Source organism: Kryptolebias marmoratus, linkage group LG16 (assembly GCF_001649575.2).
Source record: "Kryptolebias marmoratus isolate JLee-2015 linkage group LG16, ASM164957v2, whole genome shotgun sequence".
Lineage (NCBI taxonomy): Eukaryota > Metazoa > Chordata > Actinopteri > Cyprinodontiformes > Rivulidae > Kryptolebias > Kryptolebias marmoratus.
Genome location: NC_051445.1, coordinates 18,740,351 through 18,756,845, shown reverse-complemented (window position 1 = coordinate 18,756,845; position 16,495 = coordinate 18,740,351). Strand labels below are relative to the sequence as shown.

Below are 16,495 nucleotides of genomic sequence, written 5' to 3'. Positions count from 1 at the left end.
GTTGTTGGTTTCCTGGTATCCTGTTAAGTATAGTTCAGAACATTTTAATAGGGTTGAGGTTGGAGCTTAATGTTAGCTTGATTCAATCAATTCAGAAACTAATTCTGATGTGTGTTTGGGACCATTGTCCTGTTGGAACACCCAGTTGTGTCCAAGTTTTAACCATCTAGCTGATCTGATCTGAAAGTAAGAAATTTAGACGTAATCCTGTTTCATTATTCCACCCACCTCATGCAATTCACCATTACCACAACATGATGCTACCATTACCATGCTAGACAGTTGGTATTTTTGGGTTTTAAAGCCTCGCATTGACTCCTCAAACTATTCTTTCTGTCATTGTGGCCAAATAGCTCAGTTTTTGTCTCATTTGAGTATTAAAAAATTATTCCAAAGGCATTCGGCTTGTCCCTGTAGTCACCAGAAAATTTTAGTTAAGTTTGAAGGAGTTGTTTTTGGAACAGGGGCTTCTTTTCTTGATCCTTCTCAGTCCATGGCGATTTAAAACTTTCTTTGCTGTGGATAGTGTACGTGATATTTTAGCAGTTCCTAGTTTATGATCTGAGTCTTGAAGGAGTACTGTAACATTAATCTACTTTCACTTTTTAACAGTTTTTTTTACTTCAAATCTGATTTAATCTGATTTCAGTCTTCAGCTCAAACCAAATGATTATAAATACAGTATATATCTTACAATATGTTTTTAAACGGTTGCTCAGCATTTTTCATTTTTTGTTCTACCTTCTTAGTTAAAAGAATGACTAAAAATTATGGCAGAATCACAGTCGATAACTTTTCAAAGCTGTAAAAAGTTAACGTGGCAGTACACACATTAATATACTGTACTGTACTACTACTACTAGTACCTTTGTATCTACTAGGTATGCAATATATTGCTTCAGCTCAAGGAATTTTGAAGCCTTTAGCTCAAGGTTTACCTCAGATTTCTTTCCTTCCTGGCAGATATTTTTACCTTGATGTATTATTCCTGTTTGGTTGCCGATGTGGCTGGAATTCTGAGTTACTTTTAAAAACACAGAGAGCATAATTTGTTCTCAAAATGTGAAGCTTTTCCACTGGACTGTTCCCTGATGTATGCTTTAAACCTTTTTCAGATGTAATATAATGAAAAACTGAATTGTGTTTTAGGCCTGGCAGGTATTCTGTCTGACAAGAATCTAATTGATCCACTTTCAAAAGAGACACATTGCTTCATAGAACATAAAGTGTGATCTAAGTATCTAAAATGTACTTAACAGTGTATCATTAAAGATGTACAATTAGTTGACTGTGCATTGAATTTTGGAGCTATGTATGAGGTGGACATATAATTAACACAGCTACAGCATTAGCATAATGCAGTGAGCATTAATCTTTGCCTCTTTTGTATTATTTCAGTTATCAGATCCATTTAGTCATATTGAGGAAGGTTATGTTCCTAAAGAGTTAGTTCATTGTGTGGGAAGGATAGTGTGGAAAGGTTGTGGACAATTAATATCTTACCTGTTGTAGATATCTCTACAACAGAAGTAGAACTTAATCCTGACTGAATTGACAAACTAATCTGGGGAGAAATAAACTATTTCTTCAAATTGAGGTAAACCAAAAAGCTGTCTACAACTGGTAAGATATTTATTATTCATAACCTTTTCACAGCTGAACTGAAAAACACAATTATGAAAGTAAATTATGTGCCTTTTACATTTCCTTAAGAATATTTTCTTCATGCTGTCGTCCTAACAACTGTGGGGGTGTGTTGCTTTAAAGGACATCTGCATCAGCGCTGTAAAAGAACGCGATATTGAGCAGAAATTAAAACAAGTGATCGCTGAGTGGGACAACAAGACTTTTACGTTCGCAAACTTCAAGACCCGTGGCGAGCTGCTGCTTAGAGGAGACAGCACATCAGAGATCATCGCCAGCATGGAGGACAGTCTGATGATTCTGGGGTCTCTCATGAGCAACAGGTATGTCTGTGTGGATTTTCATAATTGGTGTTTGGAATTTGATGAGAGGAATAAAATTAAAAGGTTCTGCCCCTGAAGGCGTTAGTATAATTGGATTTCCTTATTAACTTAACAGCCAGAGTTGTGTGTCACACTGCAGGGCTTTCATGCAAATTTAACTTCCCTCTCAGGTACAACACCCCGTTTAAAGCCCAGATACAGAAGTGGGTTCAGAACCTCTCCAACACCACTGATATTATTGAACATTGGATGACCGTTCAGAACCTGTGGATCTATCTGGAAGCTGTGTTTGTGGGTGGAGACATTGCCAAACAGCTGCCTAAGGTAAAATAAGTTTATTCCGAATAAATGTAAAAAAATCTGAAGAATACTGGAAACTTAGTGACCATTTAATGCAAAGGTTAACTCCAAATTCATGTTTGCTGTCATCTTTTCTTCTTTAAGGCAAACATGCTAACATTTAATTTAAAATTCCTCTTTTATCGATCACAACTACTTGACCATAATATTTTGCTGTGTGCAATAATTTGCATAAGTATACAGACTTATACTAGATTTAAATTTTCACTCTTAGTTACTTTGTTCTGTCTATTGTTTTGTCACAAACCAAATTCCTGAGTAGTTTTTAGCAAGTAGAAGTGATGATGAAACTGATGAATGTTTCAACCCTTAGGAAGCAAAGCGTTTCTCCAATATTGATAAGTCATGGGTGAAGATCATGATGCGAGCCCATGAAATGCCTAACGTCATTCAGTCTTGTGTGGGAGATGAAACCATGGGACAGCTGCTTCCTCACCTGCTTGAACAGCTGGAGATTTGTCAAAAGTCACTTACAGGGTGAGCTCAAATAAAGTCAAACAACAGAGCGATATGATTAAAACTGAATGAAGACTGGTTGGAAAAAAAAGGTACATAAAATAGAATGGTAACATTTTAAGTTTCACTGCTAACAACTTTGTATTTTCAGTTATTTGGAGAAGAAGCGACTGCTGTTTCCTCGCTTTTTCTTCGTCTCTGACCCGGCACTGCTGGAAATCCTGGGCCAGGCCTCAGACTCCCACACCATCCAGGCCCACCTGCTTAACGTCTTCGACAACATCAAATGTGTACGATTCCATGACAAGGTGGTTATCATTGCCCTTATTATTGAGACACATTTCAGTGTTTTGTTGTTTGTGTTACATACCCTCAGACAGGAGAGTGCTACAAAAATATAATATTCTATGTTTTTGTCTGATTAAAAAGTCATACAAAAATAAAAAGTTTAAAACAAACAAAATTTGAATTTACAGCTGTGAGTTGTGTAGAATATAATTATATGTGCATTACATATTAAACTTTAATTAAAATGCAATTATAAAAGCAAAAAGAATAAACAGCTATTATGCTAATAAATTTAATATTCACTTGACTCAGGTATATGACAGAATTCTTGCTATATCATCGCGCGAGGGGGAGACGATAGAGCTCGAGCGTCCGGTCACAGCAGAAGGGAACGTGGAAGTGTGGCTGAACGCTCTGCTGAAGGAATCCCAGCGGTCACTGCACCTGGTGATCAAACAGGCAGCGTTGGCCATCCAGGACTCAGGCTTCCAGCTCATCGACTTCCTCAACTCCTTCCCTGCTCAGGTGAGTCATAACAGTGATGGAACTGCAAGAAGCCTCATCACTGGTGGCAAAGGAATAAGTACAAGAGCTCAAAATTAATAAACTGAATAATTTACACTTACACTATGAATGTGTCAGACTAATTGGAATTATCAGTATCAGTCCTGTACTGCAATTTAGCAATACTAAATTACTAGAGTATTCTTTAAAACTAATGATTGTATGAAGTTTTTAAAGCGTTTTACCATCATGTTTACCAGAAATGATAATGACATTTTTCTAAACCCAGGTGGGCTTGCTGGGTATCCAGATGATTTGGACAAGAGACTCTGAGGAGGCTCTAACCAACGCCCGGTATGATCGCCGCATCATGGCTAAGACCAATCAGGTTTTCCTTGACCTGCTTAATACTCTGATCGACATGACCACAAGAGACCTGGAAGCTGTGGAGAGGACCAAATATGAGACACTTATCACTATCCATGTCCATCAGCGGGACATATTCGATGATCTGGTGAGCATGCTGTGGATTACTCCATAAAGAAAGCAGAGACATAAGTGTCACAAACCTTTTCAGGACATCCTTACTATATTAGACTTTATTTGACACTCAGAATCCCAGTGGTTGTAATAGCAGAGTACCAATTGGTGTTTTGTAATTAACATGTTTTTTGTCTGAAGACCTCAAACCTTTTTAAATGGCACTAAATAATGGTAAGACACAGCAGGGGGTGCCTTTGAATTTTCATTTCAGACACCTGCTGCTGGTTTCCAAGGTGAAGTGACTTTATTTTGGTGTTTTCTTTTTATTTTGTTCATCTTTATTCCCCTCATACTTGTGTTAATTAATTCTCAACCTTATTTTTTTAGTCTTTTCTTTGCTCTTGTCTTCTTCAATGTTTCTGAACAACTTTTTGTCCTGTCATTTTTATTCCAACACGACAACATCTCCTAACTGTTGCCTCTCTTCTGTAATGTCACCTTCTTTTACCTCTTTAATGTTTTTTTTCCTGTTATCTAATGCCTCATCAACACTTTTCCTTTCTTTTCTTTTCAGCTTTCTTCTTTCTCCCTCAGTCTTCTTAAATTGGTGATCTGCGATTTCTCTCTCCCCTAGTGTCGGTTGCACATCAAAAGCTCGAATGACTTTGAGTGGCTGAAGCAGTGCCGTTTCTACTTCAATGAAGACTCAGACAAGATGATCATAAACATCACAGACGTGGGCTTTGTTTACCAGAATGAATTCTTGGGCTGCACAGAAAGGCTTGTCATTACACCTCTGACTGACAGGTAAAAGGCCGTTTATAAAAGTAAGCATGCAAAATAAGGCTTGGAAAGTTTTTTTCATAAATCTGGATCTGAAATGCTGCATTTTAATCACACTTACTGAGTATTTTCTTTACTACTAAATCAACAAAATAATATTTTTAAAAAAGCTACCAATTTACCCAAATACATTCAGAATGAGGCAACCTTTATCATGTGTGTTCCAAAGTGTAAATAAAGACAGGACAGCCTAAGGCAGTGATCAACAACTGGTGGCCTGCAGGCCACTTTTGACCTGAGGGAGGGCCTCTTCTGGCCCATAGGGGTTGAAAGTGTGTGTGTGTGTGTGTGTGTGGGGGGGGGGTCAGATTCATAAACTAGAATTTTTTAGGACAATTTAGCATTTGAGGCTCATGGAGTGAGCAATGACTTTAAAATTACAGAATATTGTGACTTGACTGTTTATTTCCCAAGAAAGTTAACATGTGATTAAAACAAATCCTATTTAAAATTTCATTATATTAAATATAGCATGATATAATACTAAACAGGCTAATAAGGTCTAAAACTGTCATCTATTTAATCAATTATTTGTTTATTTTTCTACACCAAAAGCTGTTGCTAAAGCCTATATCTCACTGGGCTGAAGCTTTTGGTGACAAATTGTGAAGGACATTTGTGAGGGAGTTTCTAAAATGTCTGGAAACGCTTGCAAGGGTTATTGGTTTCTTCACGTGAGTTGCAGGGCCTTGCTTATCTCTTGTTTTTCTTCCGGCTGCTCCCTTCTACAGGGGCTGCCACATTCAGCGAACTAACATGAAAGCTTTGGCAGTTGTTTAAGGCCAAATGCCCTTCCTGACGCAACCTGGGCTCCAACCTGCAGCCTCAGGATTACAAGGCCGCTGCACTGACCACCAAGCTTCTGCAGCCCCCGGGGCCTCGTTTTTATGTTGGAGGAATATTTCTATATTTTAAAAAAAACAAATCCTGGATCATGTCTGGAACTTTTCTCAGTTTGTTTTGTGAGTCAGAATGTGTGAGAAATGGGAGAGAAGTTTGCAAGGCTTTCTCAGCCTATGAAACCAAATTGTTAGTGATTTGGAAGCAAAAAAAAAAAAAAAAGATAAAACTGAGACACAATTGAAACATAATAAAGACAATCTGACTAAACTGCAACAAATAAATTTGCCTTGGCCTATAGGATTAACTTTAGACATGAAAGATAATTTAAATAAGTGGTAAAAATGGAATCACATGACGTTTGATGCAGTGCTGGAAACACTTGTCCTATTTTTCACATACAAGAAGAAAAGAATCAGTGGCTTCCAAAGTAGTGTATTATATGAAACTATGTGAAACTATTTTAACTAAATAAAGTAGAATATTACAACATAACATTTCTCTTAGTTAAAGTTTCTGTTGCATGCATAATACATGTGATGTGAGAAGCAGAACCACAGAAGCAGCTCTGGGATTTGGAGGAGATTAAATTAGGAGGAGGAGCAGACATTGTTGGACAGTGATCATCACCTCTGTCACTGACAGATGCTGTGAGTGACAGAGACAAAAAAAAAACTAAACTGAGCGGGGAGGCAGGAATGTTGTCAAGCTAATGTCCACAAAAAAAGAAAAAAAGAAAAAGAGCTGTGAAAGGACAGCAGCAGGGATGAACTCACTAACAGACATCTGACAACATCTCTCCAAAGAAGTGGCACATTGGCCTTATGGTCGAAGGCGCCAACGTAGCTCTGATTTTCTCACTGCCATCCTTTGCTGCCTCTGACACTTTGTTACTTCACCCCCTCTGTTATTCATCTCTGTTCTTCATATTCTCTCTCCTTGCATCTGTTTTTTAAAATGAAACACATGAAAAAATTAAAATTTGAAAAAAGTTCTGCTTTGGAGATTTTTTTTTTTTTCATAATGCTTTGATTTACTTGTTTGTGTTCTGAACAACATAAACTTGTTGCAAGCAGTTTTTGGATATTTTGCTAAAAACCCAAAGTCAGGTCCTACTGTCAGTCTTCCTTCTCACTAAAGTCTCTTTAAACCAATAATAATTGAACTCCATTAGCATCAGGAGTGTGTTCTGTAGCTGTGTTCAACCTCCACCCTCCCAGTGGAGAATGATGTTGCTGTAATCTTTTTAAAGGAGTATGACCTTAGAAAAGCAGAGACTGTTTCTGAAGGTGCAAGAAAATGATAACTAATTTAAAAGGCCCACTTTTGCCTTTGAAAATAAAATAACTATATGCATGTGTCAAAATTTGCTCAGATGTTACATCACGTTAGCCCAGGCTCTTGGAATGAGTATGGGTGGAGCCCCTGCTGGTCCTGCAGGCACAGGTAAGACTAACAATACATTTTACATGTTATATTTATCTATTAATTTAGATTGTCTCAACAGGGCTACATACAGAGTACTAGCAGTGTATTGTTTAAGATAAATAATGGGGCAGAACATTCAGATCCTGCCTATACATCATGTCATCAGTGTGGCAGTGATGTGAAATGAACAAACTGTTCCTTTTCGGTTTTTAAATAATGCCAAATATTACTTTAGTATAAAAGAAGGAAACAGTTACTTTCTTGTTGCATCGCTTTTTAATTGAACTTGTATAGAAAGGACAATTATTGGTGGTTTAAGCTACTCTTCGGTTACAATTAAACAGCCCAGGTAATTGTTCTGAGATGGGAACCACTTAAATAAAGAGAAACTGTAGAAGAATTTTCTGCCATAAATACTGGCACTTTTTGTCTATGAACAATATGTTTTCTATTTTTAGGAAAGACTGAGACCATAAAGGACATGGGGCGCTGTCTGGGAAAATATGTTGTGGTTTTCAACTGTTCTGACCAAATGGACTTCAGAGGCTTAGGAAGAATATTCAAAGGTAAAAGTTTTAAAGCTGATTAGTGAATGTCAGAGGCAGTAAAAAATGGCTGTGACATTCCTGTTTTCTTATTTTAGCTAATGAATCAAAGATGGAGAAAATCAGACATAAAAGCTTTAACGTAAATGAAAGATTTAACTTGTAAGTGTGCATTTGATTGAGTAGGTCCTGTTTGATTTGTAGGTCTGGCTCAGTCCGGCTCGTGGGGATGTTTTGATGAGTTCAACCGCATTGACCTCCCCGTTCTGTCCGTGGCAGCTCAGCAGATTGCAATAGTTCTCACCTGCAAGAAGGAACGCCGCAAAAACTTTATCTTCACTGATGGAGACAGTGTTGACATGAATCCCGAGTTTGGAATCTTCCTTACAATGGTCAGTGACCCTATGATGCTAAATCAGTGTACCTATAGCTCAGTGAGGCCATCAGCTGACTGATTTTACACCATCAGTTAGCAGAGGTCATATAGAGCATTTCTACTTTTGTTTTTTAGTATATCTATTATTAGTAATTGTTGTGTTTTGAACATTTGCTAATTCAAGCAGTACTTTTGAGTTTATTTTTGGCTTTGGTTCTTGGTGCTTTGTTTTTCTGTTTTCAGGGGTTACGTTTTTATGTTTCTGATTCATGCTTTGGTTTGAGTTTATTGTTTATTTTGTTTTGTTATTTAGTTGTTTCTTAGTTCAGTTCTTGTTCCTTGTGTCTTTGTTTCCTGTCATCATTCATTTCTCCTCTGATTATCTCTTGTCTTCCTGCCACGCCCATCTCCACCTGATCCTAGTTGTAATCACTCACCTGTGCCCACTTCCCCTAATTACCCTCTGCTGTAAAACCTGGTCAAGCAAATTAGACATTCCCACAGTCTGTGCATTTAGCTGCTGGATTTATAACTTAAAGACAAATTTTGTTCCAAGCAGGCACCTTATCATCATTTAGAAATTATCCAAAAAATAATTGATTTTACAGCTTCATGATAATGATTAAGTAAACTTGTGAGGAACTGATCTTTAAAATGTCTTGATTTGCTAGCAAGTTTGTACAGTATATAAACTCAGGTTCTGCTTTAGGTACTACTGCCCACTGTTTATTATCATACTTCTCACTTAGTAACGCTTTGATCCTTTTAGCTTCTGGGGCAGTCCCAAGGCAAGTCATTAAAGGGCAGGGAAATAATCTTTCCTGTGATTAGAGGAAGCAGAGATCTTTGTGTGTATTTATGCTGGTGTTCATATCGGCCTCTGTGGAAAATGTTGATAAAGTTGTGTTCATTGGGATGTAAAATGGTGATTGAACATCAACTTTAAAGATGCACCAGTTGTCTTCCTTCATTGTTATTATGAGTAAATGTAAGATACTGCATGCAGTTTGTGTAGGCACATTGTACTATATATATATATATATATATATATATATATATATATATATATATATATATATATATATATATATATATATATATATATATATATATGTATATATAGCACAACAGGCAAATGCTCACTTTTAAATTTAACATTGAACCTTTTCTATATTTTTCTGTTGCTTTGCACATTTTGTACTTATGTACAAAATGTATAATGCTATGTCATTTTTAAACACTAGGGTTTGTGATCTAAATATGTAGTTTGCTACAATACACAATGTTGCATTTGTGGTTTGGTTATAACATTTTCTATTTCACTTAAGTTGCAATGCTTGAATGTGTGTGCGTAAATTTTACTTTCTACTCAGAATCCAGGTTATGCAGGTCGCCAGGAGCTTCCTGAAAACCTGAAGATCAACTTCCGCTCTGTAGCCATGATGGTTCCTGATCGTCAGATCATCATTAGGGTGAAACTGGCTAGTTGTGGTTTCATAGACAACATGGAGCTGGCTCGAAAGTTCTTCACTCTTTACAAGCTGTGTGAGGAGCAGCTCTCTAAACAGGTAAAAAAAGAAAACTACAAACTGCATTTTATCTGTGCAAGCCCAACGTGAAGTACACTGGTATGCCAAAATGACACAAGCACTGGAGATTTTTTCCAAGGTCTTCTACTAGTTTAGTCTACGTATACACAGTAATATGCTATTATTATAAGTAAGCACTGTGATGCTAGTAAGATCATTTTGGGTCCATTTGTTGCAGCTTCTCATTTGCATCTGATCTAATATAATGGCTTTGTAGAATGACACTGGACTTTTCTTTTGGAGTTACTTTGAGTCATGACAGCGTTTTAAACTTGTGCTTGTGAGCTGAAATCCTCTAAAATGCTGCTTGTGATTGTCCAGGTTCACTATGACTTTGGGCTGCGGAACATTCTGTCAGTTCTGCGAACTCTGGGAGCTGCCAAACGAGCCAACCCTAGTGATACCGAGTCTACCATTGTCATGAGGGTTCTGAGGGACATGAACCTTTCCAAACTGGTCAGTCTTGGGAAACTTACAATAATATATATGTACACACATACATGCATATAATTTTAAGATTAATTGAGCTTTTATAATTTGTGAGTTAAAAAATAAAGAAATAGCAAAAACAGGTTCAGTCATTCAAAAAATGCTAAATATTGACTATAATACCAAAATTAAATTACGACAAACAGTTCTTGGTTTTGGGTTTCTGTAACTTAATGTCCCTATGTGTGTTCATAAGATTGATGAGGATGAGCCACTCTTCCTGAGCTTGATTGAGGACCTTTTCCCAGGAATCCAACTCGATAAAGCAGGCTACCCTGAGCTAGAGGCTTCTATTGACAAACAGGTAAGAGAGGCACGAGGTCAGCTTTTCTGCCTTTCCAAGAAGAAATCAAACTTTATAAGAATAGTGCTATACAGATGAACAGGCAAAAGAGGGAACAAGTGCTCTGGAAATGGTAAGAAAAAGGTAAAGGGTAAAACAGAAATAAAAATGCTGTGTAAATTTGGACAAAAGCCTAATGGACTGTAAGACTGCTGTATTTTTCAAGTCATTTTAAAGTGCCTCAAGATAAAGCTCCCAAAGGGATACAAATGATGCCATTGATCATTTGTCAAGTACTTATACTAAGTACCTCTGAAGAAACAAAGCACAGGAACATGAAAATGTTACATATAGAAGTTTGTTTTTATGTGTTTTTTATTAGAAGGCCTAATTTCTGCAGTCTGTTATGATCCAGAACAGGTCATTATACCTGGTGTACACAGTGAAGCTAAAATAATAAGTATTTGCTGATTACTCTTTCAGGTTGAAGATGCTGGTCTGATCAGTCACCCTCCATGGAAGCTTAAGATCATCCAGCTGTTTGAGACTCAGAGGGTTCGACATGGTATGATGGCCCTGGGGCCCAGTGGGGCTGGAAAGACTGCTTGTATACATGCACTGATGAGAGCTATGACAGGTAAAAGAAACACAAATGTGTGAAAAGTTGGCTGTTTTTGAACAGTTTTATGTATCTGTGAGAGATAACATTGAAGTTTAACAGAAGTGTTTTTTTATGGCCATCACAGCGTGTGGTCTTGCCACATTTTTTACTCTTTAGTTCCAAATTGGTTTCAGCACAAAAAACTGCTGCAAAATTTAGTCAACTCAACTTTCACACATCAGTTTTCTGAATATATTTCCATACTAATAAGAAAAAACACAGATTTTCCAAGAAACTGTTGAGTTAAAGTTATTTGTGACAACATGAAATTTGAAGTAAGTAGTCAGCGCAGTATGGTACTTATGATGTAATGATTTTTACATGAAAAATAATGGCTTGGAGTCCAGGTGCCAAAGAGCAAAAACAAGCAGCAGAACAGCAGGAAAAAAGAAACTGCTAAAATTTAAAAGAGCATAAAGAAACTGAAGCAAATAACTTAAAGACCTTAAGTTTGATGTCTCAGTCCATATTTTCTTCCCTCAGAGTGCGGTCAACCCCACAGAGAAATGCGTATGAACCCTAAAGCCATCACTGCGCCGCAGATGTTTGGTCGACTTGACGTGGCCACAAACGACTGGACTGATGGCATCTTCTCCACACTCTGGAGAAAAACACTGAGAGCAAAGAAAGGTCAGAAAAGTTTCTCACTTAATTTCATTATCACCTGCCACAATGAAAGGTGGGCAATATTACAACTGCCTGTGTGTGTGTGGGCGTGTGTGCATATAGGTTTGTTTGTCTGGTTGTAAAACATCTTATTAACCAACGGATGAAAAATAATGAAACTCTTAGAAAGTAATCATTGGATGTGTCTCTACAACTGATTAACTTTTGGAGTCGGCCAGATTCAAGGAGATGGTGACAGCTAATTGACCTTAATAGCCAACACAATAATGGCTACAACTCAGTCAGTTTTACTAATATTGAGCTAAAATTCAATATAGTAGCAGCTCAGAGCCATTCTAACACATGGCATGCTAAGAGATTCTTACCATGCGTTTTGTTTTATTATTCTATTATAGTTTACCATTAGAGGTCACTGTGGATTTTAACATTAGGTTTATGATAAAATAACAAAAAAAAGAACAATAAAAAAACTTGTGATTATTTTGGTGTATACTGAACACATGTATAGTCATCGCTTGCTTGAACTGTCATCATTTTCACATACATGTACATGTGTTTCCTCTTAGGAGAGCACATCTGGATAGTCCTGGATGGACCTGTTGATGCCATTTGGATTGAAAACTTGAACTCAGTTTTGGATGACAACCGGACTCTTACACTGGCAAATGGAGATCGTATACCGATGGCTCCCAACTGTAAGGTGGTTTTTGAGCCACATAACATCGATAACGCCTCACCTGCCACTGTGTCCCGCAACGGGATGGTGTTCATGAGCTCCTCTGTTCTCAGCTGGAGCCCAATACTGGAGGTAAATAAACTAAATTCTTCTTCTTTCCCGGTCGAACATATAAAACTATGCTGCTTGTGGGGTGGTGTGGCAGCAATCACAGCGACATGTTTCCCCCTCAGGGCTGGTTAAAGAAACGATCGCCTCAGGAGGCAGAGACACTGAGGCCGCTCTTCTCCTCCTCCTTCTCTGAGCTGTACCGTTTCTGTGTGCAGTCATTAGAGTTCAAGATGGACATGTTGGAGGCTTTTGTCATCATGCAGTGTATAAACATGCTCCAGGGGCTCATTCCACTAAAGGTAAAATGGTACTACTTGTGCTGAGTTTTGTCTGCTGGAACAGACTACAGTTAATAAAGGGTGAGAGTTGGAACTGTGACATTCAAAAAAATAAAATAAAAAGAAGATGATGTGTTGGGTTGATGGTTAGCATATCCACCTCATGTGTGGGAGATTAGGGTTTGATTCCCAGTCAGGCAGTCATTATAGTTATTATATTCAAACCAAAACATTTAATCTTTTTGTAAATAGCAACAGTAATGCTTCTATAATATTTAAAAACTATTTCTATAGCTATTTCAATAGCTCATAATTTCTCTTGACAGACACAACATGTTCAGAGATATTCTTTTTTGATTTAGTGAAGTTATTCATTGGATGTATGTCTTAACTTAAATGGTGCTTCATTAAAGAACACTATGGTGTGTACTTCGACTAAGGACTTGTACACAGTATACACAGGGTCATATGATTAAGTGTAGAAAAAGATTTTCTGTCAAAACACATATTTTTTTGCTGAAGATTATTACACCTTCAGTAACAGTTAAAAAAAACCTAGAGCTTTCATCATACTTATCACTGAATCTTCTGATCTGATGAAACTCAGATTCTACTATTTTACTGCAGTGGCCAACAGCATGCGTCGAAGAAACCTTTACCTCGTTATTTGAATTTTTACAGTCTAACTTGACATCATTAATCTTTAAGGACAATTTCTGCAACAAAAACTGAATGAGTAAGGATAGAAAAGAAGGGGGGGGGGGGTAAAGTGGTTAGAACATTTTTAAAATACTCAGAAAACTTTGATTCTTTACATTCTGTATGTTTTGGGTAAAACAGATACTACTTATCCAAGCTGAGTGTGAAAATGTCATGAACAATGAGAAACATTCAAAGGAGAAATTGTACCAAGCTTTCAGGATCATTTATCATTCATACTAAAAGTGTTTTAACCCAGTGTTTTCTTGTCTTGTTACTGGAAAACAACGTTGTTCTTTGCTTCAAGACAACAGATTCACACAAAATCGGCTCAGTAGCTCTTCTGAGTTATTAAAAACACAATGTGCTCAATTTCTTTGTCACTCTTTTTTTCCTAGAAATTACTTACGAGTGAGAATTCAGATTTTGAAACCTCAATAGTGAATAATATTGTGAAAAGATTCAGGGAGTCTGTGAGAAATCTCACTTTTTAAAAGCAAAACCATGTACCACAGATGGATTGTGCAGCCTTTGAACTCTCAGCATTCATGCTACCAGGATGAGTAAAGCTACGTGGGCTCAGATGTACCTTGGAAAAGCATTTTTACTCAACAAAGTCAACTGATGGATGTGACCTGAAGCTGTGTCAGACGGACAGAAACACGGTGGACACGTGTGCTGTAGTCAGTTACATCTAAAGAGGAAAAAAAAAAAAATAGGTGATTGGTTTCAACAGGTCAAAAATGTGTTCCAGTGTTGAAAAGTCTTAGAGGTTTAAAAATGTGGTGATGATTCTCCCGGTAACCAAAGAGGAAACCTGTTAAATGATCCAGAACTGATTTAAACAAAAATACAATAAAAATATTTGTAAATGAACAAACTGCATACAAGGGTCAACAGTGCTTGAAAGAGTCATAATTCCTACATAGAAAACTGAAATCCCTCTCATGCACTTAGTACATCTGATATTTTAAATAAAGTATTTAAAGTGCACACTTTTATCATCACTTCATATTATGAGAAAAAGATTGCATGCACAATCCTTTCAAAGTGAATGTTTGTCACCTTTATAAATGAGCTTTTTTTAAAAAAGCTTATAAAATCTAAATTATCTACTAAAATAATGACAATTACATGAAGTCCTGTCCTTATAACATATTGTTTTGACTTTTTTCCTTCTTTGACAAAATTGACAAACTACTTGTGTTTAAAGACACAAGAGAAGGAATAAATGGAACAGAAAAAGCTATGTTTAATCCTTTTAAGCAGTCAGTCGCTGTCTGTCATGAAAAAAATGTTGGAAATGTTGGCAGCCTGTTGGAAAACTGTGAGCCACAGTGAGCAACATTTACCATTCAGGAAAAAATACCCAGTCCTGATACAGTTAGCAGGGCTAACTAAACGCCATTGAAAGATGTAATAATTTCAAATTTTATTTGGTTAACATTCATATAGTGCCTTGCAAAAGTATTCACCTACTTGGATGTTTTCTGCGTTTATTCCTGTCATAAATCAGTCATGATCACTATAAATTATCCTTCTTTACAAACAATATTTAAAAAAAATACTTTTGAGTCAAAGTGAAACTAAATTTCTACAGAGTTATACCAATTAAATAACAATATTTGATGTAAAATAAGTAGTTGCGTAAGTATTCACCCATCTCACCTGCTGAAGCTTGGAACTCCTTCAGTGCTCACAGGTGTCTTGGTTGCCTTTCTCACTGTAATCCTCCCTCATTATCACTCAGTTTGTCAGGACGGCCTGCTCTTGGTAGATTTACACATCCCATATTCCTTCCATTTAATAGAACTCCTGTGGATGTTTAGGTCTCTGGAAATCCTTTTGTATCCATCCATTGACTTGTAATTTTCAATAATCTTCTCTCTGAGCTGAATAAGGACTGTCTTTTTAAAGGTGGTAAATTTTCAGGTGTTTGAGTTGGAATTTTTGTTCTTATGAGGAACTTGTCACTCTGCAGGAGCACAGTGGTGAGTTATCCAAGGAGCACCTGGAGCGACTGTATGTTTTTGCCCTCATGTGGAGCACCGGAGCCTTACTCGAGCTGGAGGACCGCAGGAAGATGGAGTGCTGGCTCAGAGGAAACGACAGCATTTGTCTGGATTTGCCGGACATTGCTCCTGACAGCGAGGACACCATGTTTGACTACCATGTCACAGGAGATGGTAATCATGCATTTAGTTAAGAGCTGATGTCACCTGAACATCACTTGCCTCAACAAGGAAAAAAAACTAAGCTGTTCATTTAGAAATAAAGATTACAGGATGCTTATACATGTGCCATGTATAAGTAAATTAATTTTTACAGCTGAAGAAAAATTCAGAAGCATCTCTTGTCATGTCTTGTGCTTATTTCCTCAGCACAATTTATCTTCTTAATGCATATAAATATCTTTTCCTGCAGGCCACTGGGTCCACTGGAGCACCAAAGTAGAGGAATATTTTTATCCACCTGATTCCACTCCAGAGTACAGCTCCATCTTGGTCCCCAATGTTGACAATGTTAGAACAGACTTTTTAATTCAGACCATCGCCAAGCAGGGCAAGGTAACATTCATTTTAAATGCATAAAATGAAACATAACAGTCCACAGAAGCAGATAAATGATGGGCCTAAAGTGTGTCCCAACTGGGTACCCACTTTAGTCTCATCAGAAAATAGAACAAAATAAATGTTTCAACCTCTTTAAAAAAAAAGGAACCTTTGCTTTATAAGTTTGGAGGTTTGTGAGGAGTGTATTTGTTGAACATACCAAGGGAAAAGGAGGAAACTAAGTAATTCATAGGTTAACAAAACTAATATTTTAAAACCATCACATTGTTTTACAGGTGCTGGTCATAAAATTAGAATATCATGAAAAAGTAGATTGATTTCAGTAATTCCATTTAAAAAGTGAAACTTGTATATTATATTCATACATTACATACAAACTCATATATTTCAAATGTTTATTTTGTTTAATTTTGATGATT

General features: G+C 37.0%; 1 protein-coding gene across 1 annotated transcript in view; it reads left to right on the top strand.

Annotated features, from left to right (window-relative positions):
- dnah5 (dynein, axonemal, heavy chain 5) overlaps positions 1 to 16,495 on the top strand; it is a 92,456-nt gene that overhangs the window by 21,325 nt on the left and 54,636 nt on the right. Inside the window, exons 33-51 of the mRNA XM_025004554.2 lie at positions 1,768 to 1,967; positions 2,138 to 2,291; positions 2,641 to 2,804; positions 2,935 to 3,091; positions 3,384 to 3,596; positions 3,865 to 4,089; positions 4,693 to 4,865; positions 7,117 to 7,187; positions 7,628 to 7,735; positions 7,919 to 8,106; positions 9,464 to 9,658; positions 10,001 to 10,135; positions 10,365 to 10,472; positions 10,935 to 11,088; positions 11,596 to 11,742; positions 12,306 to 12,547; positions 12,649 to 12,825; positions 15,485 to 15,689; positions 15,928 to 16,070. Of these exons, the coding sequence (XP_024860322.1) occupies positions 1,768 to 1,967; positions 2,138 to 2,291; positions 2,641 to 2,804; positions 2,935 to 3,091; positions 3,384 to 3,596; positions 3,865 to 4,089; positions 4,693 to 4,865; positions 7,117 to 7,187; positions 7,628 to 7,735; positions 7,919 to 8,106; positions 9,464 to 9,658; positions 10,001 to 10,135; positions 10,365 to 10,472; positions 10,935 to 11,088; positions 11,596 to 11,742; positions 12,306 to 12,547; positions 12,649 to 12,825; positions 15,485 to 15,689; positions 15,928 to 16,070 (3,159 nt within the window). The remainder of the gene's footprint in view (positions 1 to 1,767; positions 1,968 to 2,137; positions 2,292 to 2,640; positions 2,805 to 2,934; positions 3,092 to 3,383; positions 3,597 to 3,864; positions 4,090 to 4,692; positions 4,866 to 7,116; positions 7,188 to 7,627; positions 7,736 to 7,918; positions 8,107 to 9,463; positions 9,659 to 10,000; positions 10,136 to 10,364; positions 10,473 to 10,934; positions 11,089 to 11,595; positions 11,743 to 12,305; positions 12,548 to 12,648; positions 12,826 to 15,484; positions 15,690 to 15,927; positions 16,071 to 16,495) is intronic.